At 41.7% G+C, this 22,924-nt stretch overlaps 1 protein-coding gene across 1 annotated transcript in view; it reads left to right on the forward strand.

Annotated features, from left to right (window-relative positions):
* The first annotated feature begins 784 nt into the window (after nucleotides 1-784).
* Nucleotides 785-22,924, forward strand: part of LOC139568453 (protein disulfide-isomerase) — a 40,016-nt gene continuing 17,876 nt past the window's right edge. The window contains exons 1-5 of the mRNA XM_071390279.1: nucleotides 785-1,036; nucleotides 9,261-9,461; nucleotides 9,652-9,785; nucleotides 19,768-19,905; nucleotides 20,490-20,597. Coding sequence (XP_071246380.1) covers nucleotides 865-1,036; nucleotides 9,261-9,461; nucleotides 9,652-9,785; nucleotides 19,768-19,905; nucleotides 20,490-20,597 — 753 coding nt within the window. The 5' untranslated portion in view covers nucleotides 785-864. The remainder of the gene's footprint in view (nucleotides 1,037-9,260; nucleotides 9,462-9,651; nucleotides 9,786-19,767; nucleotides 19,906-20,489; nucleotides 20,598-22,924) is intronic.

The raw sequence follows: 22,924 nt of genomic DNA on the forward strand, positions 1-22,924 counted from the left end.
GGCTAACACAGTCTGGTGATGTCTTTAACAGGCTAACACAGTCTGGTGATGTCTTTAACAGGCTAACACAGTCTGGTGACGTCTTTAACAGGCTAACACAGTCTGGTGATGTCTTTAACAGGCTAACACAGTCTGGTGATGTCTTTAACAGGCTAACACAGTCTGGTGATGCCTTTAACAGGCTGACAGTCTGGTGATGCCCTTTTGCTCAGAAGGACGTGTTGTTTAAACCCGGTCAGCCAGACTCCGTCCACCCTTGTCTGACTACCCAGAGTTTTACTGCAGTGGTGTGTCTGCGGTCACCTTGCGTTCCCATCAGCCTCTCTGGCTGATAAACACTGATTATTAATACACAGATATCAGCCGTGTGTGTGAGGGCAGAGTGCGGTGTGTTTGATATACTCATAGTGATTTTACAGCTGATAGGAGTGTGGTAGTTGGCTGTAGACAAGAGTAGTGTATCTGTGCCAACTACGATAAAGCATTAACTAACGGGTCAGCAGAAACACACACACACCACACCCATCTCTCACACACACACACACACACACACACACACACACACACACACACACACACACACACACACACACACACACACACACACACACACACACACACACACACACACACACACACACACACACACACACACACACACACACACACACACGGAGAAGGGCCGTTTCCAGCAGCACCAAAGTACACGTTTCTTATCAGCCCTACCTTATGTTCCCCTCAGCTGCACACACACACACACACATTCACACTTCACACACGCAGACACACTACACACACACAGACACACACAGTCCCCAGACCCAGACCTCCTCTGTATGAGAGTCAGTCCCACTGAGAATCACCATGAGGAGGACACTGCTGCTGCTGTGTGTGACTGTCTGCTGTCTGAGTGTCTCTGTCAGCGTGGACGGTGACAGCTCTACCTCTCTCCCGGAGGAGAACGGGATTCTGCTGTTGAAGAAGGAGAACTTTAACCGAGCTCTCCAACAATACAAACAGCTGCTGGTGCACTTCTGTAAGTAACCCTAACCCTCTAACCTTTAACCCTAAGTACTGTAGCTAATACTAACCCTCTAACCTTTAACCCTAAGTACTGTAGCTAATACTAACCCTCTAACCTTTAACCCTAAGTACTGTAGCTAATACTAACCCTCTAACCTTTAACCCTAAGTACTGTAGCTAATACTAACCCTCTAACCTTTAACCCTGAGAACTGTAACTAATACTAACCCTCTAACCTTTAACCCTAAGTACTGTAGCTAATACTAACCCTCTAACCTTTAACCCTAAGTACTGTAGCTAATACTAACCCTCTAACCTTTAACCCTGAGTACTGTAGCTAATACTAACCCTCTAACCTTTAACCCTAAGTACTGTAGCTAATACTAACCCTCTAACCTTTAACCCTAAGTACTGTAGCTAATACTAACCCTCTAACCTTTAACCCTGAGTACTGTAGCTAATACTAACCCTCTAACCTTTAACCCTGAGTACTGTAGCTAATACTAACCCTCTAACCTTTAACCCTGAGTACTGTAGCTAATACTAACCCTCTAACCTTTAACCCTAAGTACTGTAGCTAATACTAACCCTCTAACCTTTAACCCTAAGTACTGTAGCTAATACTAACCCTCTAACCTTTAACCCTGAGTACTGTAGCTAATACTAACCCTCTAACCTTTAACCCTGAGTACTGTAGCTAATACTAACCCTCTAACCTTTAACCCTGAGTACTGTAGCTAGTACTAACCCTCTAACCTTTAACCCTGAGTACTGTAGCTAATACTAACCCTCTAACCTTTAACCCTGAGTACTGTAGCTAATACTAACCCTCTAACCTTTAACCCTGAGTACTGTAGCTAATAATAACCCTCTAACCTTTAACCCTGAGTACTGTAGCTAATACTAACCCTCTAACCTTTAACCCTGAGTACTGTAGCTAATACTAACCCTCTAACCTTTAACCCTGAGTACTGTAGCTAATACTAACCCTCTAACCCTCTAACCTTTAACCCTGAGTACTGTAGCTAATACTAACCCTCTAACCTTTAACTCTGAGTACTGTAGCTAATACTAACCCTCTAACCTTTAACCCTGAGTACTGTAGCTAATACTAACCCTCTAACCTTTAACCCTGAGTACTGTAGCTAATACTAACCCTCTAACCTTTAACCCTGAGTACTGTAGCTAATACTAACCCTCTAACCTTTAACCCTAAGTACTGTAGCTAGTACTAACCCTCTAACCTTTAACCCTAAGTACTGTAGCTAATACTAACCCTCTAACCTTTAACCCTGAGTACTGTAGCTAATACTAACCCTCTAACCTTTAACCCTGAGTACTGTAGCTAATACTAACCCTCTAACCATCTAACCTTTAACCCTGAGTACTGTAGCTAGTACTAACCCTCTAACCTTTAACCCTGAGTACTGTAGCTAATACTAACCCTCTAACCTTTAACCCTGAGTACTGTAGCTAATACTAACCCTCTAACTCTCTAACCTTTAACCCTGAGTACTGTAGCTAGTACTAACCCTCTAACCTTAACCCTAAGTACTGTAGCTAATACTAACCCTCTAACCTTTAACCCTGAGTACTGTAGCTAATACTAACCCTCTAACCTTTAACCCTGAGTACTGTAGCTAGTACTAACCCTCTAACCTTTAACCCTGAGTACTGTAGCTAATACTAACCCTCTAACCTTTAACCCTGAGTACTGTAGCTAATACTAACCCTCTAACCTTTAACCCTGAGTACTGTAGCTAATACTAACCCTCTAACCTTTAACCCTGAGTACTGTAGCTAATACTAACCCTCTAACCTTTAACCCTGAGTACTGTAGCTAATACTAACCCTCTAACCTTTAACCCTGAGTACTGTAGCTAATACTAACCCTCTAACCTTTAACCCTGAGTACTGTAGCTAATAATAACCCTCTAACCTTTAACCCTGAGTACTGTAGCTAGTACTAACCCTCTAACCTTTAACCCTAAGTACTGTAGCTAATACTAACCCTCTAACCTTTAACCCTAAGTACTGTAGCTAATACTAACCCTCTAACCTTTAACCCTGAGTACTGTAGCTAATACTAACCCTCTAACCTTTAACCCTAAGTACTGTAGCTAGTACTAACCCTCTAACCTTTAACCCTGAGTACTGTAGCTACTACTAACCCTCTAACCTTTAACCCTGAGTACTGTAGCTAATACTAACCCTCTAACCTTTAACCCTGAGTACTGTAGCTAATACTAACCCTCTAACCTTTAACCCTGAGTATCGTAGCTAGTACTAACCCTGAGTATTGTAGCTAGTACTAACCCTGGGTACCGTATATGGGGTTGCAGTAGTAGTAGTAGTTATATGGGGTTGTAGTAGTAGTTATATGGGGTTGTAGTAGTAGTTATATGGGGTAGTAGTAGTATTAGTAGTAGTTATATGGGGTAGTAGTAGTAGTTATATGGGGTTGTAGTAGTAGTTATATGGGGTAGTAGTAGTAGTTATATGGGGTAGTAGTAGTAGTAGTTATATGGGGTAGTAGTAGTAGTAGTAGTAGTTATATGGTGTAGTAGTAGTAGTAGTTATATGGGGTAGTAGTAGTAGTTATATTGGGTAGTAGTAGTAGTAGTAGTAGCAGTAGTTATATGGGGTAGTAGTAGTAGTAGTTATATGGGGTAGTAGTAATCAAATCAAATCAAATTTTATTAGTCACATACACATGGTTAGCAGATGTTAATGCGAGTGTAGCGAAATGCTTGTGCTTCTAGTTCCGACAATGCAGTAATAACCAACAGTAATCTAACCTAACAATTCCACACTACTACCTTATACACACACAAGTGTAAAGGGATAAAGAATATGTACATAAAGATATATGAATGAGTAGTAGTAGTTATATGGGGTAGTAGTAGTAGTAGTAGTAGTAGTTATATGGGGTTGTAGTAGTAGTAGTAGTTATATGGGGTAGTAGTAGTAGTAGTAGTTATATGGGGTAGTAGTAGTAGTTATATGGGGTTGCAGCAGCAGTAGTAGTAGTAGTTATATGGGGTTGTAGTAGTAGTTATATGGGGTTGTAGTAGTAGTTATATGGGGTAGTAGTATTAGTAGTAGTTATATGGGGTAGTAGTAGTAGTTATATGGGGTTGTAGTAGTAGTTATATCGGGTAGTAGTAGTAGTTATATGGGGTAGTAGTAGTAGTAGTTATATGGGGTAGTAGTAGTAGTAGTAGTTATATGGTGTAGTAGTAGTAGTAGTTATATGGGGTAGTAGTAGTAGTTATATTGGGTAGTAGTAGTAGTAGTAGTAGTTATATGGGGTAGTAGTAGTAGTAGTTATATGGGGTAGTAGTAGTAGTAGTTATATGGGGTAGAAGTAGTAGTAGTAGTAGTTATATGGGGTAGTAGTAGTAGTAGTAGTTATATGGGGTAGTAGTAGTAGTTATATTGGGTAGTAGTAGTAGTAGTAGTAGTAGTTATATGGGGTTGTAGTAGTAGTTATATGGGGTAGTAGTAGTAGTAGTTATATGGGGTTGTAGTAGTAGTAGTTATATGGGGTCGTAATAGTAGTTATATGGGGTCGTAGTAGTAGTAGTAGTAGTAGTTATATGGGGTAGTAGTAGTAGTTATATGGGGTAGTAGTAGTAGTTATATGGGGTAGTAGTAGTAGTAGTTATATGGGGTTGTAGTAGTAGTAGTTATATGGGGTTGTAGTAGTAGTTATATGGGGTCGTAGTAGTAGTTATATGGGGTCGTAGTAGTAGTTATATGGGGTCGTAGTAGTAGTTATATGGGGTCGTAATAGTAGTTATATGGGGTCGTAGTAGTAGTTATATGGGGTTGAAGTAGTTATATGGGGTTGTAGTAGTAGTTATATGGGGTTGTAGTAGTAGTTATATGGGGTTGTAGTAGTAATTATATAGGGTAGTAGTAGTAGTAGTTATATGGGGTAGTAGTAGTTATATGGGGTTGTAGTAGTAGTTATATTGGGTAGTAGTAGTAGTAGTTATATGGGGTCGTAGTAGTAGTTATATGGGGTCGTAGTAGTAGTTATATGGGGTCGTAGTAGTAGTTATATGGGGTTGAAGTAGTAATTATATAGGGTAGTAGTAGTAGTAGTTATATGGGGTAGTAGTAGTTATATGGGGTTGTAGTAGTAGTTATATTGGGTAGTAGTAGTAGTAGTTATATGGGGTAGTAGTAGTAGTAGTAGTAGTAGTAGTTATATGGGGTCGTAGTAGTAGTACTTATATGGGGTAGTAGTAGTAGTAGTAGTAAATGGGGTTGTTGTAGTAGTAGTAGTAGTAAATGGGGTTGTAGTAGTAGTAGTTATATGGGGTTGTAGTAGTAGTTATATTGGGTAGTAGTAGTAGTAGTTATATGGGGTAGTAGTAGTAGTAGTAGTAGTAGTAGTAGTAGTAGTAGTAGTAGTAGTAGTAGTAGTAGTTATATGGGGTCGTAGTAGTAGTAGTTATATGGGGTAGTAGTAGTAGTTATATGGGGTAGTAGTAGTTATATGGGGCTGTAGTAGTAGTAGTTATATGGGGTTGTAGTAGTAGTTATATGGGCTTGTAGTAGTAGTAGTTATATGGGGTAGTAGTAGTTATATGGGGTTGTAGTAGTAGTTATATGGGGTTGTAGTAGTAGTTGTAGTAGTAGTTATATGGGGTAGTAGTAGTAGTAGTAGTTATATGGGGTAGTTGTAGTAGTAGTTATATGGGGTAGTAGTAGTAGTAGTAGTAGTTATATGGGTTAGTAGTAGTAGTAGTAGTTATATGGGTTAGTAGTTATATGGGGTTGTAGTAGTAGTAGTAGTAGTAGTAGTAGTAGTAGTAGTAGTAGTAGTAGTAGTAGTAGTAGTAGTAGTTCTATGGGGTTGTAGTAGTAGTAGTTATATGGGGTTGTAGTAGTAGCAGTGAATATTCACACCCCTGAGTCAATGCATGTTAGAATCATCTTTGGCAGCGATTACAGGTGTGTCTTTCTGGGTAAGAGCTTTGCACACCTGGATGGTACAATATTTGCACATTATCATTTAAAACATTTTTAAATGATTTAAGTCAAAGCTGTTACTCAGCCATTCGGGAACGTTCAATGTGGTCTCGGTAAGCAACTCCAGTGTATATTTGGCCTTGTGTTTTAGGTTGTTGATCAGCTGAAAGGTGAATTTGTGTCCCTGTGTGTTGGGAAGGTTTTCCTTCAGGATTTTGCCTGTGCTTAGCTCTATATTGTTTATTTTTATCCTAAAACACTCTGTAGTCCTTGCCGATAACAAGCATACCCATAACATGATGCAGCCACCACTATGCTTAAACATATGAAGAGTGGTGCTCAGTAATGTATTGTGTTGGATTTGCCCCAAACATAACGCTTTGTATTCAGGACATAAAGTTAATTTCTTTGCCAAATTCTTTGCAGTTTTAATTTAGTACCTTTTTGAAAACAGGAGGCTTGTTTTGGAATATTTTTTATTCTGTACAGGTTTCCTTCTTTTCACTCAATTAGGTGAGTATTGTGGAGTAACTACAATGTTGTTGATCCATTGTCAGCTATCCTGCTATCACAGCCATTAAACTGCGTAACTATTTTAAAGTCACCATTGGCCTCATGGTGAAATCCCTGAGCAGTTTCCTTCCTCTCCGGTAACTGAGTTAGGAAGGATGCCAGTATCTATGTAGTGACTGGGTGTATTGATACACCATCCAAAGTGTAATTAATGACTTCACCATGCTCAAAGGGATATTCAAGTCTGCTTCTTTTATATTTACCCATCTACCAATCACCTTCTTTGTGAGGCGTTGGAAAACTTCCCTGGTCTTTGTGGTTGAGTCTGTGTTTGGACCTCACAGATAATTGTATGTGGTGAGGTACAGAGATTCAAAATAATCATGTTAAACACTATTATTGCACACAGAGTGAGTCCATGCAACTTAATATGTGACTTGTTAAAGCAAACATTTACTCCTGAACTTATTTAGGACATGACAAAGAGGGTTGAATACTTATTGACTCTAGACATTCCAGCTTTTCATGTTTTAATGAATTTGTAAACATTTCTAAAAACACAATTCCACTTTGACATTATGGGGTGTTGTGGGTAGACCATAAAACCATAATTCACTATGACATTATGGGGTGTTGTGGGTAGACCATAAAACCATAATTCACTATGACATTATGGGGTGTTGTGGGTAGACCATAAAACCATAATTCACTATGACATTATGGGGTGTTGTGGGTAGGCCATAAAACCATAATTCACTATGACATTATGGGGTGTTGTGGGTAGACCATAAAACCATAATTCACTATGACATTATGGGGTGTTGTGGGTAGACCATAAAACCATCATTCACTATGACATTATGGGGTGTTGTGGGTAGACCATAAAACCATCATTCACTATGACATTATGGGGTGTTGTGGGTAGACCGTAAAACCATAATTCACTATGACATTATGGGGTGTTGTGGGTAGACCATAAAACCATAATTCACTATGACATTATGGGGTGTTGTGGGTAGACCATAAAACCATAATTCACTATGACATTATGGGGTGTTGTGGGTAGACCATAAAACCATCATTCACTATGACATTATGGGGTGTTGTGGGTAGACCATAAAACCATAATTCACTATGACATTATGGGGTGTTGTGGGTAGACCGTAAAACCATAATTCCACTTTGACATTATGGGGTGTTGTGGGTAGACCATAAAACCATGATTCACTATGACATTATGGGGTGTTGTGGGTAGGCCATAAAACCATAATTCACTATGACATTATGGGGTGTTGTGGGTAGACCGTAAAACCATAATTCACTATGACATTATGGGGTGTTGTGGGTAGACCATAAAACCATAATTCACTATGACATTATGGGGTGTTGTGGGTAGACCATAAAACCATAATTCACTATGACATTATGGGGTGTTGTGGGTAGACCATAAAACCATAATTCACTATGACATCATATGGGGTGTTGTGGGTAGGCCGGTGACACAACATCTACATTGAATCCATTTTAAATTCAGCCTGTAACAACAAGAAACAGAGGAAAGGGGGTGTGAATCCATTCTGAAGGTACTGCATCTTCTTCCATATAAGGAGTCTTCGGCTGAGAAGAGAACAGACCTCATAGGTTCTGACTGACTGACTGTGTGAGAAATGCAGCGAGGAGAGAGAAAGAGAGAGAGATTTTATTTTCCCCTCTTTTTGCACATCGTTAGAACACTGTACATAAACTTAATATCACATTTTTGAAATGTGTCTATTCCTTTTGGAACTTTTGTGAGTGTAATGTTTATTCTTCATTTTTTAAAATTGTTTATTTCACTTTTGTTTATTATCTATTTCACTTGCTTTGGCAACGTCAACATAAAAACATTTTTTTAAAGTAAAAGGGGCATGAATACTTGTAGTTAAACATTATCTTTGTTTCAACTATCTGACCACTGAATGTAGTTAAACATTATCTTTGTTTCAACTATCTGACCACTGAATGTAGTTAAACATGATCTTTGTTTCAACTATCTGACCACTGAATGTAGTTAAACATGATCTTTGTTTCAACTATCTGATCACTGAATGTAGTTAAACATTATCTTTGTTTCAGCTATCTGACCACTGAATATAGTTCAACATGATCTTTGTTTCAACTATCTGACCACTGAATGTAGTTCAACATGATCTTTGTTTCAACTATCTGACCACTGAATGTAGTTCAACATGATCTTTGTTTCAACTATCTGACCACTGAATGTAGTTCAACAGGATCTTTGTTTCAACTATCTGACCACTGAATGTAGTTAAACATGATCTTTGTTTCAACTATCTGACCACTGAATGTAGTTCAACATGATCTTTGTTTCAACTATCTGACCACTGAATGTAGTTCAACATGATCTTTGTTTCAACTATCTGACCACTGAATGTAGTTCAACATGATCTTTGTTTCAACTATCTGACCACTGAATGTAGTTCAACATGATCTTTGTTTCAACTATCTGACCACTGAATGTAGTTAAACATTAGCTTTGTTTCAACTATCTGACCACTGAATGTAGTTAAACATTATCTTTGTTTCAACTATCTGACCATAGCTGTCTTTGTTTGTGTGTAGTCTCCTCTCTCTGGGGACGCCCAGCGGCTGGCGTTAGTGTGTGTGTGTAATGTGTATAATGTGTGTGTGTGTAATGTGTTTGTGTGTAATGTGTGTGTGTGTAATGTGTGTGTGTGTAGTTGCTCCTCTCTCTGGGGATGCCCAGCGGCTGGCGATAGCGTTCCGTGGAGCCGCGGAGCAGCTGATTGGCTCGGAGGTGAAACTGGGCGTAGTCGACGTCTCCAAGGAAACCGAACTGACCAAGGAACTGAACGCAACGACTCCACCCCCTCTACGGCTCTACCTATCAGGAGACAGACACAACCCTGTACCCTGCCCAGGTACACACACACACACACACACACACACACACACACACACACACACACACACACACACACACACACACACACACACACACACACACACACACACACACACACACACACACACACACACACACACACACACACACACAAATTACACACACACACACACACACACACTCTCTCTTTCTCCTCTGTCTGTTAGTTTTCCAGAGTTCGGCCTCCATCGTAACGTGGCTGAAGAGGAGGGCGGGGCCTAGTGCTGACATCATCACTGACCTGAACCAATCAGATCTCTTCGTTGCCTCGGAGGAGCTGGTTGTTCTCGGACTGTTTAAGGTGACATTCCCTTCCTGTTGGGTCTGTAGTACTTCCTGTTCTGTACCTGTACCTTAGTTTAACTCTAACCCTAACCTTCGATTTAGTTTAACCCTAACCTTCGATTTAGTTGAATCCTAACCCTAACCTTCGGTTTAGTTTAACCCTAACCTTCGGTTCAGTTTAACCCTAACTCTAACCTTCGGTTTAGTTTAACCCTAACCTTCGATTTAGTTTAATCCTAACCTTCGGTTCAGTTTAACCCTAACCCTAACCTTCGATTGATTTTATCCCTAAACTTCGGTTTAGTTTAACCCTAACCTTTGATTTAGTTGAATCCTAACCCTAACCTTCGGTTCAGTTTAACCCTTACCCTAACCTTCGGTTCAGTTTAACCCTAACTCTAACCTTCGGTTTAGTTTAACCCTAACCTTTGGTTTAGTTTAACCCTAACCCTAACCTTCGGTTCAGTTTAACCCTAACCTTTGATTTAGTTGAATCCTAACCCTATACTTCAGTTTAGTTTAACCCTAAACCAAACCTTCGGTTTAGTTTAACCCTAACCATAACCTTCGGTTTAGTTTTAACCCTAACCTTCGGTTTAGTTTAACCCTATCCCTAACCTTCGGTTTAGTTTTAACCCTAACCTTCGGTTTAGTTTAACCCTAACCCTAACCTTCGGTTTAGTTTAACCCTAAACCAAACCTTCGGTTTAGTTTAACCCTAACCCTAACCTTCGGTTTAGTTTTAACCCTAACCTTCGGTTCAGTTTATCCCTTACCCTAACCTTCGGTTCAGTTTAACCCTAACCCTAACCTTCGGTTTAGTTTTAACCCTAACCTTCGGTTTAGTTTAACCCTATCCCTATACTTCAGTTTAGTTTAACCCTAAACCAAACCTTCGGTTTAGTTTAACCCTAACCCTAACCTTCGGTTTAGTTTAATCCTAACCCTAACCTTCGGTTTAGTTTAACCCTAACCTTCGGTTTAGTTTAATCCTAACCCTAACCTTCGGTTTAGTTTAACCCTAACCCTAACCTTCGGTTTAGTTTAACCCTAAACCTAACCTTCGGTTAAGTTTAACCCTAACCTTCGGTTTAGTTTAATCCTAACCCTAACCTTTGGTTTAGTTGAACGCTAACCCTAACCTTCGGTTAAGTTTAACCCTAACCCTAATCTTCGGTATAGTTTAACCCTAACCCTAACCTTCGGTTAAGTTTAACCCTAACCCTAACCTTCGGTTTAGTTTAACTCAAACCCTAACCTTCGGTTCAGTTTAACCCTTACCCTAACCTTCGGTTTAGTTTAACCCAAACCCTAACCTCTGGTTTAGTTTAACCCTAACCTTCGGTTTAGTTTAACCCTAACCCTAACCTTTGGTTTAGTTTAACCCTAACCTTCGGTTTAGTTTAACCCTAACCCTCACCTTCGGTTTAGTTTAACCCTAACTTTCGGTTTAGTTTAACCCTAACCCTAACCTTTGGTTTAGTTTAACCATAACCTTCTGTTTAGTTTAACCCTAATCTTCGGTTTAGTTTAACCTTAACCCTAACCTTCGGTTTAGTTTAACCCTAACCCTAACCTTTGGTTTAGTTTAACCCTAACCTTCGGTTTAGTTTAACCCTATCCCTAACCTTTGGTTTAGTTTAACCCTAACCTTCGGTTTAGTTTAACCCTAACCCTAACCTTTGGTTTAGTTTAACCCTAACCCTAACCTTTGGTTTAGTTTAACCCTAACCCTAACCTTTGGTTCAGTTTAACCCTATCCCTAACCTTTGGTTTAGTTTAACCCTAACCTTCGGTTTAGTTTAACCCTAACCCTAACCTTTGGTTTAGTTTAACCCTAACCCTAACCTTTGGTTCAGTTTAACACTATCCCTAACCTTCGGTTTAGTTTAACCCTCACCTTCGGTTTAGTTTAACCCTAACCTTCGGTTTAGTTTAACCCTATCCCTAACCTTCGGTTTAGTTTAACCCTAACCTTCGGTTTAGTTGAACCCTAACCTTCGGTTTAGTTTAACCTTAACCCTAACCTTCGGTTTAGTTTAACCCTAACCTTCGGTTTAGTTTAACCCTCACCTTCGGTTTAGTTTAACCCTAACCTTCGGTTTAGTTTAACCCTAACCTTCGGTTTAGTTTAACCCTACCTCCGGTTTAGTTTAACCCTAACCTTCGGTTTAGTTTAACCCTAACCTTCGGTTTAGTTTAACCCTAACCCTAACCTTTGGTTCAGTTTAACCCTATCCCTAACCTTCGGTTTAGTTTAACCCTCACCTTCGGTTTAGTTTAACCCTAACCTTCGGTTTAGTTTAACCCTATCCCTAACCTTCGGTTTAGTTTAACCCTAACCTTCGGTTTAGTTGAACCCTAACCTTCGGTTTAGTTTAACCTTAACCCTAACCTTCGGTTTAGTTTAACCCTAACCTTCGGTTTAGTTTAACCCTAACCTTCGGTTTAGTTTAACCCTCACCTTCGGTTTAGTTTAACCCTAACCTTCGGTTTAGTTTAACCGTATCCCTAACCTTCGGTTTAGTTTAACCCTAACCTTCGGTTTAGTTGAACCCTAACCTTCGGTTTAGTTTAACCTTAACCCTAACCTTCGGTTTAGTTTAACCCTAACCTTCGGTTTAGTTTAACCCTAACCTTCGGTTTAGTTTAACCGTATCCCTAACCTTCGGTTTAGTTTAACCCTAACCTTCGGTTTAGTTGAACCCTAACCTTCGGTTTAGTTTAACCTTAACCCTAACCTTCGGTTTAGTTTAACCCTAACCTTCGGTTTAGTTTAACCCTAACCTTCGGTTTAGTTTAACCCTCACCTTCGGTTTAGTTTAACCCTACCTCCGGTTTAGTTGAACTCTAACCTTCGGTTTAATTTAACCTTAACCCTAACCTTCGGTTTAGTTTAACCCTAACCTTCGGTTTAGTTTAACCCTCACCTTCGGTTTAGTTTAACCCTACCTCCGGTTTAGTTGAACTCTAACCTTCGGTTTAATTTAACCTTAACCCTAACCTTCGGTTTAGTTTAACCCTAACCTTCGGTTTAGTTTAACCCTCACCTTCGGTTTAGTTTAACCCTACCTCCGGTTTAGTTGAACTCTAACCTTCGGTTTAGTTTAACCCTAACCCTAACCTTCGGTTTAGTTTTAACCCTAACCTTCGGTTCAGTTTATCCCTTACCCTAACCTTCGGTTCAGTTTAACCCTAACCCTAACCTTCGGTTTAGTTTTAACCCTAACCTTCGGTTTAGTTTAACCCTATCCCTATACTTCAGTTTAGTTTAACCCTAAACCAAACCTTCGGTTTAGTTTAACCCTAACCCTAACCTTCGGTTTAGTTTAATCCTAACCCTAACCTTCGGTTTAGTTTAACCCTAACCTTCGGTTTAGTTTAATCCTAACCCTAACCTTCGGTTTAGTTTAACCCTAACCCTAACCTTCGGTTTAGTTTAACCCTAAACCTAACCTTCGGTTAAGTTTAACCCTAACCTTCGGTTTAGTTTAATCCTAACCCTAACCTTTGGTTTAGTTGAACGCTAACCCTAACCTTCGGTTAAGTTTAACCCTAACCCTAATCTTCGGTATAGTTTAACCCTAACCCTAACCTTCGGTTAAGTTTAACCCTAACCCTAACCTTCGGTTTAGTTTAACTCAAACCCTAACCTTCGGTTCAGTTTAACCCTTACCCTAACCTTCGGTTTAGTTTAACCCAAACCCTAACCTCTGGTTTAGTTTAACCCTAACCTTCGGTTTAGTTTAACCCTAACCCTAACCTTTGGTTTAGTTTAACCCTAACCTTCGGTTTAGTTTAACCCTAACCCTCACCTTCGGTTTAGTTTAACCCTAACTTTCGGTTTAGTTTAACCCTAACCCTAACCTTTGGTTTAGTTTAACCATAACCTTCTGTTTAGTTTAACCCTAATCTTCGGTTTAGTTTAACCTTAACCCTAACCTTCGGTTTAGTTTAACCCTAACCCTAACCTTTGGTTTAGTTTAACCCTAACCTTCGGTTTAGTTTAACCCTATCCCTAACCTTTGGTTTAGTTTAACCCTAACCTTCGGTTTAGTTTAACCCTAACCCTAACCTTTGGTTTAGTTTAACCCTAACCCTAACCTTTGGTTTAGTTTAACCCTAACCCTAACCTTTGGTTCAGTTTAACCCTATCCCTAACCTTTGGTTTAGTTTAACCCTAACCTTCGGTTTAGTTTAACCCTAACCCTAACCTTTGGTTTAGTTTAACCCTAACCCTAACCTTTGGTTCAGTTTAACACTATCCCTAACCTTCGGTTTAGTTTAACCCTCACCTTCGGTTTAGTTTAACCCTAACCTTCGGTTTAGTTTAACCCTATCCCTAACCTTCGGTTTAGTTTAACCCTAACCTTCGGTTTAGTTGAACCCTAACCTTCGGTTTAGTTTAACCTTAACCCTAACCTTCGGTTTAGTTTAACCCTAACCTTCGGTTTAGTTTAACCCTCACCTTCGGTTTAGTTTAACCCTAACCTTCGGTTTAGTTTAACCCTAACCTTCGGTTTAGTTTAACCCTACCTCCGGTTTAGTTTAACCCTAACCTTCGGTTTAGTTTAACCCTAACCTTCGGTTTAGTTTAACCCTAACCCTAACCTTTGGTTCAGTTTAACCCTATCCCTAACCTTCGGTTTAGTTTAACCCTCACCTTCGGTTTAGTTTAACCCTAACCTTCGGTTTAGTTTAACCCTATCCCTAACCTTCGGTTTAGTTTAACCCTAACCTTCGGTTTAGTTGAACCCTAACCTTCGGTTTAGTTTAACCTTAACCCTAACCTTCGGTTTAGTTTAACCCTAACCTTCGGTTTAGTTTAACCCTAACCTTCGGTTTAGTTTAACCCTCACCTTCGGTTTAGTTTAACCCTAACCTTCGGTTTAGTTTAACCGTATCCCTAACCTTCGGTTTAGTTTAACCCTAACCTTCGGTTTAGTTGAACCCTAACCTTCGGTTTAGTTTAACCTTAACCCTAACCTTCGGTTTAGTTTAACCCTAACCTTCGGTTTAGTTTAACCCTAACCTTCGGTTTAGTTTAACCGTATCCCTAACCTTCGGTTTAGTTTAACCCTAACCTTCGGTTTAGTTGAACCCTAACCTTCGGTTTAGTTTAACCTTAACCCTAACCTTCGGTTTAGTTTAACCCTAACCTTCGGTTTAGTTTAACCCTAACCTTCGGTTTAGTTTAACCCTCACCTTCGGTTTAGTTTAACCCTACCTCCGGTTTAGTTGAACTCTAACCTTCGGTTTAATTTAACCTTAACCCTAACCTTCGGTTTAGTTTAACCCTAACCTTCGGTTTAGTTTAACCCTCACCTTCGGTTTAGTTTAACCCTACCTCCGGTTTAGTTGAACTCTAACCTTCGGTTTAATTTAACCTTAACCCTAACCGACGGTTTAGTTTAACCCTAACCCTCACCTTCGGTTTAGTTTAACCCTCACCTTCGGTTTAGTTTAACCCTAACCCTCACCTTCTGTTTAGTTTAACCCTCACCTTCGGTTTAGTTTAACCCTCACCTTCGGTTTAGTTTAACCCTAACCCTAACCTTCGGTTTAGTTTAACCCTCACCTTCGGTTTAGTTTAACCCTCACCTTCGGTTTAGTTTAACCCTAACCTTCGGTTTAGTTTAACCCTAACCTTTGGTTCAGTTGAACCCTAACCTTCGGTTTAGTTTAACCCTAACCTTCGGTTTAGTTTAACCCTAACCCTAACCTCCGGTTTAGTTTAACCCTTACTCTAACCTACGGTTCAGTTTAACCCTAACCCTCACCTTCGGTTTAGTTTAACCCTAACCTCCGGTTTAGTTGAATCCTAACTCTAACCTACGGTTCAGTTTAACCCTTACTCTAACCTTCGGTTTAGTTTAACCCTCACCTTCGGTTTAGTTTAACCCTAACCTTCGGTTTAGTTTAACCCTAACCTTCGGTTTAGTTTAACCCTAACCTTCGGTTTAGTTTAACCCTAACCCTAACCTCCGGTTTAGTTTAACCCTTACTCTAACCTACGGTTCAGTTTAACCCTAACCCTCACCTTCGGTTTAGTTTAACCCTCACCTTCGGTTTAGTTTAACCCTAACCTTTGGTTCAGTTGAACCCTAACCTTCGATTTAGTTGAATCCTAACCCTAACCTTCGGTTTAGTTTAACCCTAACCTTCGGTTTAGTTTAACCCTAACCCTAACCTTCGGTTTAGTTTTAACCCTATCCTTTGGTTTAGTTTAACCCTAACCTTCGGTTTAGTTTAACCCTAACCCTAACCTTCGGTTTAGTTTAACCCTAACCTTCGGTTTAGTTTAACCCTAACCTTTGGTTCAGTTGAACCCTAACCTTCGATTTAGTTGAATCCTAACCCTAACCTTCGGTTTAGTTTAACCCTAACCTTCGGTTTAGTTTAACCCTAACCCTAACCTTCGGTTTAGTTTTAACCCTATCCTTTGGTTTAGTTTAACCCTAACCTTTGGTTTAGTTTAACCCTAACCTTCGGTTTAGTTTAACCCTAACCCTCACCTTCGGTTTAGTTTAACCCTAACCTTCTGTTTAGTTTAACCCTAATCCAAACCTTCGGTTTAGTTTAACCCTAACCCTAACCTTCGGTTTAGTTTAACCCTTACCCTAACCTTCGGTTTAGTTTAATCCTAACCCTAACCTTCAGTTTAGTTTAACCCTAACCCTAACCTTCGGTTTAGTTTAACCCTAACCTTCGGTTAAGTTTAACCCTAACCCTAACCCTGCCCGCCCGTCCAACATGTTATGGTCAGTCTAGCTGTATGGAGAAGAAGGTACTGCTCTGTTTCAGCTGTTATGGTCAGTCTAGCTGTATGGAGAAGGTACTGCTCTGTTTCAGCTGGTATGGTCAGTCTAGCTGTATGGAGAAGGTACTGCTCTGTTTCAGCTGTTATGGTCAGTCTAGCTGTATGGAGAAGAAGGTACTGCTCTGTTTCAGCTGGTATGGTCAGTCTAGCTGTATGGAGGAGAAGGTACTGCTCTGTTTCAGCTGTTCTGGTCAGTCTAGCTGTATGGAGAAGGTACTGCTCTGTTTCAGCTGTTATGGTCAGTCTAGCTGTATGGAGAAGGTACTGCTCTGTTTCAGCTGTTATGGTCAGTCTAGCTGTATGGAGGAGAAGGTACTGCTCTGTTTCAGCTGGTATGGTCAGTCTAGCTGTATGGAGAAGGTACTGCTCTGTTTCAGCTGGTATGGTCAGTCTAGCTGTATGGAGAAGGTACTGCTCTGTTTCAGCTGGTATGGTCAGTCTAGCTGTATGGAGAAGGTACTGCTCTGTTTCAGCTGTTATGGTCAGTCTAGCTGTATGGAGGAGAAGGTACTGCTCTGTTTCAGCTGTTATGGTCAGTCTAGCTGTATGGAGAAGGTACTGCTCTGTTTCAGCTGTTATGGTCAGTCTAGCTGTATGGAGAAGGTACTGCTCTGTTTCAGCTGGTATGGTCAGTCTAGCTGTATGGAGGAGAAGGTACTGCTCTGTTTCAGCTGGTATGGTCAGTCTAGCTGTATGGAGAAGGTACTGCTCTGTTTCAGCTGGTATGGTCAGTCTAGCTGTATGGAGAAGGTACTGCTCTGTTTCAGCTGGTATGGTCAGTCTAGCTGTATGGAGAAGGTACTGCTCTGTTTCAGCTGTTATGGTCAGTCTAACTGTATGGAGGAGAAGGTACTGCTCTGTTTCAGCTGTTATGGTCAGTCTAACTGTATACCCATGACCTATGACATGTTTGGATCCTTCTTGACTGTACTGTGATTTGTGGATTGAAAGAGCTGCAAAATCTGGACCCCTAGATATCAGCCGGGCTAGACAATCTGGACCCTTTCTTTATCAAATTATCTGCCGAAATTGTTGCAACCCCTATTACTAGCCTGTTCAACCTCTCTTTCGTGTCGTCTGAGATTCCCAAAGATTGGAAAGCAACAGCGGTCATCCCCCTCTTCTAAGGGGGAGATACTCTAGACCCAAACAGCTACAGACCTATATCCATCCTGCCCTGCCTTTCTACGGTCTTCTAAAGGGGGAGATACTCTAGACCCAAACTGCTACAGACCTATATCCATCCTACCCTGCCTTTCTAAGGTCTTCGAAAGGGGGAGATACTCTAGACCCAAACTGCTACAGACCTATATCCATCCTACCCTGCCTTTCTAAGGTCTTCGAAAGGGGGAGATACTCTAGACCCAAACTGCTACAGACCTATATCCATCCTACCCTGCCTTTCTAAGGTCTTCGAAAGGGGGAGATACTCTAGACCCAAACGGCTACAGACCTATATCCATCCTGCCCTGCCTTTCTAAGGTCTTCGAAAGCCAAGTCAACAAACAGATTACCGACCATTTTGAATCCCACCGTACCTTCTCCGCTATGCAATCTGGTTTCAGAGCTTGTCATGGGTGCACCTCAGCCACGCTCAAGGTCCTAAACGATATCATAACCGCCATCGATAAGAAACAATACTGTGCAGCCGTATTCATTGACCTGGCCAAGGCTTTCGACTCTGTCAATCACCACATCCTCATCGGCAGACTCGATAGCCTTGGTTTCTCAAATGATTGCCTCGCCTGGTTCACCAACTACTTCTCTGATAGAGTTCAGTGTGTCAAATCGGAGGGCCTGTTGTCCGGGCCTCTGGCAGTCTCTATGGGGGTGTCACAGGGTTCAATTCCAGGGCCAACTCTCTTCTCTGTATACATCAATGATGTTGCTCTTGCTGCTGGTGATTCTCTGATCCACCTCTACGCAGACGACATCATTCTGTATACTTCTGGCCCTTCTTTTGACACTGTGTTAACTAACGTCCAGATGAGCTTCAACGCCATACAACACTCCTTCCGTGGCCTCCAACTGCTCTTATATGCTAGTTAAACTAAATGCATGCTCTTCAACTGATCACTGCCCACACCTGCCCGCCCGTCCAGCATCACTACTCTGGACGGTTCTGACTTAGAATATGTGGACAACTACAAATAACTAGGTGTCTGGTTAGACTGTAAACTCTCCTTCCAGACTCACATCAAACATCTCCAATCCAAAGTTAAATCTAGAATTGGCTTCCTATTTCGCAACAAACATACCCTTGTAAAACTGCCCATCCTACCGATCCTCGACTTCGGCGATGTCATTAACAAAATAGCCTCCAATACCCTACTCAAAAATTGGATGCAGTCTATCACAGTGCCATCCGTTTTGTCACCAAAGCCCCATATACCACCCACCACAGCAACCTGTACGCTCTCGTTGGCTGGCCCTCGCTTCATACTCGTCGCCAAACCCACTGGCTACAGGTCATCTACAAGACCCTGCTAGGTAAAGTCCCCCCTTATCTCAGCTCGCTGGTCACCATAGCAGCACCCACCTGTAGCACACGCTCCAGCAGGTATATTTCACTGGTCACCCCCAAAGCCAATTCATCCTTTGGCCGCCTCTCCTTCCAGTTCTCTGCTGCCAATGACTGGAACAAACTGCAAAAATCTCTGAAGCTGGAGACTCTTACCTCCCTCACTAGCTTTAAGCACCAGCTGTCAGAGCAGCTCACAGATCACTGCACCTGTACATAGCCCATCTATAATTTAGCCCAAACAACTACCTCTTTACCGACTGTATTTATTTATTTATTTAGCTCCTTTGCACCCCATTATTTATATTTCTACTTTGCACATTCTTCCACTGCAAACCTACCATTCCAGTGTTTTACTTGCTATATTGTATTTATTTCGCCACCATGGCCTTTTTTTCCCTTTACCTCCCTTATCTCACCTCATTTGCTCACATTGTATATAGACTTATTTTTTCTACTGTATTACTGACTGTATGTTTGTTTTACTCCATGTGTAACTCTGTGTTGTTGTTTGTTCTTTGCTTTATCTTGGCCAGGTCACAGTTGTAAATGAGAACTTGTTCTCAACTTGCCTACCTGGTTAAAAAAAAGGTTAAACACAAATAAATAAATAAAATTGAAACAAAGTATTTGAAACGTGTTTGTGTGTGTGTCTAGGACGTGGAGCGGGGTCGTGTGGAGGTGTTCTACTCGGCGGCCGTTGACCTCCCTGACCTCCCTTTCTCTGTGACCCGGAACCAAGACATCTTCAGGAAGTACGACATCACACAAGACTCCGTGCTGCTAGTCCGACAGGTTAGTCACACACAGGTCGTGTCTGAAATCTGTTTTACCTACTACTAACTAAACCTACATACTGACCCCAGACAGAGAGACAAATATCAACATAGTAGTCTGATCTATAGTGAGGAGTCATCTGTTGCCCAGTTGGGTTGTTCCTCACCATTTGTTCATGTTGGTCCTGTCTGTCTGTCTGTCTGTCTGTCTGTCTCTCTGTCTGTGTGTCTGTCTGTCTGTCTGTCTGTCTGTGTGTCTGTGTGTCTGTGTGTCTGTCTGTCTGTCTGTCTGTCTGTCTGTCTGTCTGTCTGTCTGTCTGTCTGTCTGTCTGTCTGCCTGCCTGCCTGCCTGCCTGCCTGCCTGCCTGTCTGTCTGTCTGTCTGTCTGTCTGTCTGCCTGCCTGCCTGCCTGTCTGTCTGTCTGTCTGTCTGTCTGTCTGTCTGTCTGTCTGTCTGTCTGCCTGCCTGCCTGCCTGCCTGCCTGTCTGTCTGCCTGCCTGCCTGCCTGCCTGCCTGCCTGTCTGCCTGCCTGCCTGCCTGCCTGCCTGCCTGCCTGTCTGTCTGTCTGTCTGTCTGTCTGTCTGTCTGTCTGTCTGTCTGTAGTCTAACCCCGTACAGGTATTGACGGTAACCAGTCAGACGTCGAAAGAGGATCTCCTCTCCTTTATCACCGTTCATCAACTGGAGCTGGTTACTGAATACAACGGACAGGTACACACTCACATAAAATACACACACATATACGTACACAAACATGGCCAGACGCATGTGTAACAGATGGAGATTTGTAAAGTCATTTCTCAGCATGAAATGTCTCCACTAACTAGCTTTAAAATGTATTCACTAGCTAGCTTTAACATGTATCCACTAGCTAGCTTTAAAATGTCTCCATTAGCTAGCTTTAAAATGTCTCAACTAGCTAGCTTTAAAAGGTCTCCACTAGCTAGCTAGCTTTAAAATGTCTCCACTAGCTAGCTTTGAAATGTCTCCACTAGCTAGCTAGCTAGCTTTAAAATGTCTCCACTAGCTAGCTAGCTTTAAAATGTCTCCACTAGCTAGCTAGCTTTAAAATGTCTCCACTAGCTAGCTAGCTTTAAAATGTCTCCACTAGCTAGCTTTAAAATGTCTCCACTAGCTAGCTAGCTTTAAAATGTCTCCACTAGCTAGGTTTAAAATGTCTCCACTAGCTAGCTTTAAAATGTCTCCACTAACTAGCTCTAAAATGTCTCAACTAGCTAGCTTTAAAATGTCTCCACTAGCTAGGTTTAAATTGTCCACTAGCTAGCTAGCTTTAAAATGTCTCCACTAACTAGGTTTAAAATGTCTCAACTAACTCAGTTTTGGTGGTAAGAACATTTCAGGAGGTCTGTCTTGTTTATTTATTTGTATTATTATTTGTACTAAGCCTGTGTTCCCGGCCTAAGCCTGTGTTCCTGGCCTAAGTCTGTGTTCCCGACCTAAGTCTGTGTTTCCGGCCTAAGCCTGTGTTCCCGGCCTAAGTCTGTGTTCCCGGCCTAAGTCTGTGTTCCCGACCTAAGTCTGTGTTTCCGGCCTAAGCCTGTGTTCCCGGCCTAAGTCTGTGTTCCCGGCCTAAGTCTGTGTTCCCGGCCTAAGCCTGTGTTCCTGGCCTAAGCCTGTGTTCCCGGCCTAAGTCTGTGTTTCCGGCCTAAGCCTGTGTTCCTGGCCTAAGTCTGTGTTCCTGGCCTAAGCCTGTGTTCCTGGCCTAAGCCTGTGTCCCTGGCCTAAGCCTGAGTTCCTGGCCTAAGTCTGTGTTCCCGGCCTAAGCCTGTGTTCCTGGCCTAAGCCTGTGTTCCCGACCTAAGTCTGTGTTCCCGGCCTAAGCCTGTGTTCCTGGCCTAAGCCTGTGTTCCTGGCCTAAGCCTGTGTCCCTGGCCTAAGCCTGTGTTCCTGGCCTAAGCCTGTGTTCCTGGCCTAAGTCTGTGTTTCCGGCCTAAGCCTGTGTTCCTGGCCTAAGTCTGTGTTCCTGGCCTAAGCCTGAGTTCCTGGCCTAAGTCTGTGTTCCTGGCCTAAGTCTGTGTTCCCGACCTAAGTCTGTGTTTCCGGCCTAAGCCTGTGTTCCCGGCCTAAGCCTTGTGTTCCTGGCCTAAGTCTGTGTTTCCGGCCTAAGTCTGTGTTTCCGGCCTAAGTCTGTGTTCCTGGCCTAAGTCTGTGTTTCCGGCCTAAGTCTGTGTTCCTGGCCTAAGCCTGTGTTCCTGGCCTAAGCCTGAGTTCCTGGCCTAAGTCTGTGTTTCCGGCCTAAGTCTGTGTTCCTGGCCTAAGCCTGTGTTCCCGGCCTAAGTCTGTGTTCCTGGCCTAAGCCTGTGTTCCTGGACTAAGCCTGAGTTCCTGGCCTAAGCCTTGTGTTCCTGGCCTTGACCCAGGCAACATTTCTCTTATGACTTCTGATAATTCAGGAGTGAACCAGGCATTCGGTCTACCTTTAACCCTTCGTTTTTGGAAGGGGGCATGATTGTATAGTATTGAAGAGATCTGCCAAAAGGCTCAAAGCTAAATCTGGTTCAGTGATCAGCTGAAATACAATCAAGGTCACTAAAATAAACATTTTAACCCTTCGTTTTTGGAAGGGGGCATGGTTGTCTATAATATAATTGAAGACAATCAAGGTCACTAAAATAAAGATCATGTAAAAAAAAGCCTGCTCACCGAAGTTTTTAACCTCTAACGAGTCACAAACCCGGATCCGGGATCCCCCCCATCAAAAAAGCTGACTAGCATAGCCTAGCCTAACGCCACAGGGATATCATATAACATACTTTTCATGAAATCACAAGTCCAATACAGCAAATGAATTGTGAATCCAGCCATCATTTCCGATTCTTAAAATGTTTTACAGTGAAAACACAATATGTATTTTTATTAGCTAACCACAATAGCAAAAGACTCAACCGCATATTTTCAAACATTTTCTACCGCATAGGTAGCTATCACAAAACCGACCAAATAGAGATATAATTAGTCACTAACCAAGAAACAACTTCATCAGATGACAGTCTTATAACATGTTATACAATAAATCT

Source organism: Salvelinus alpinus, chromosome 2 (genome assembly GCF_045679555.1).
Source record: "Salvelinus alpinus chromosome 2, SLU_Salpinus.1, whole genome shotgun sequence".
In the NCBI taxonomy this organism is placed as follows: Eukaryota; Metazoa; Chordata; class Actinopteri; order Salmoniformes; family Salmonidae; genus Salvelinus; species Salvelinus alpinus.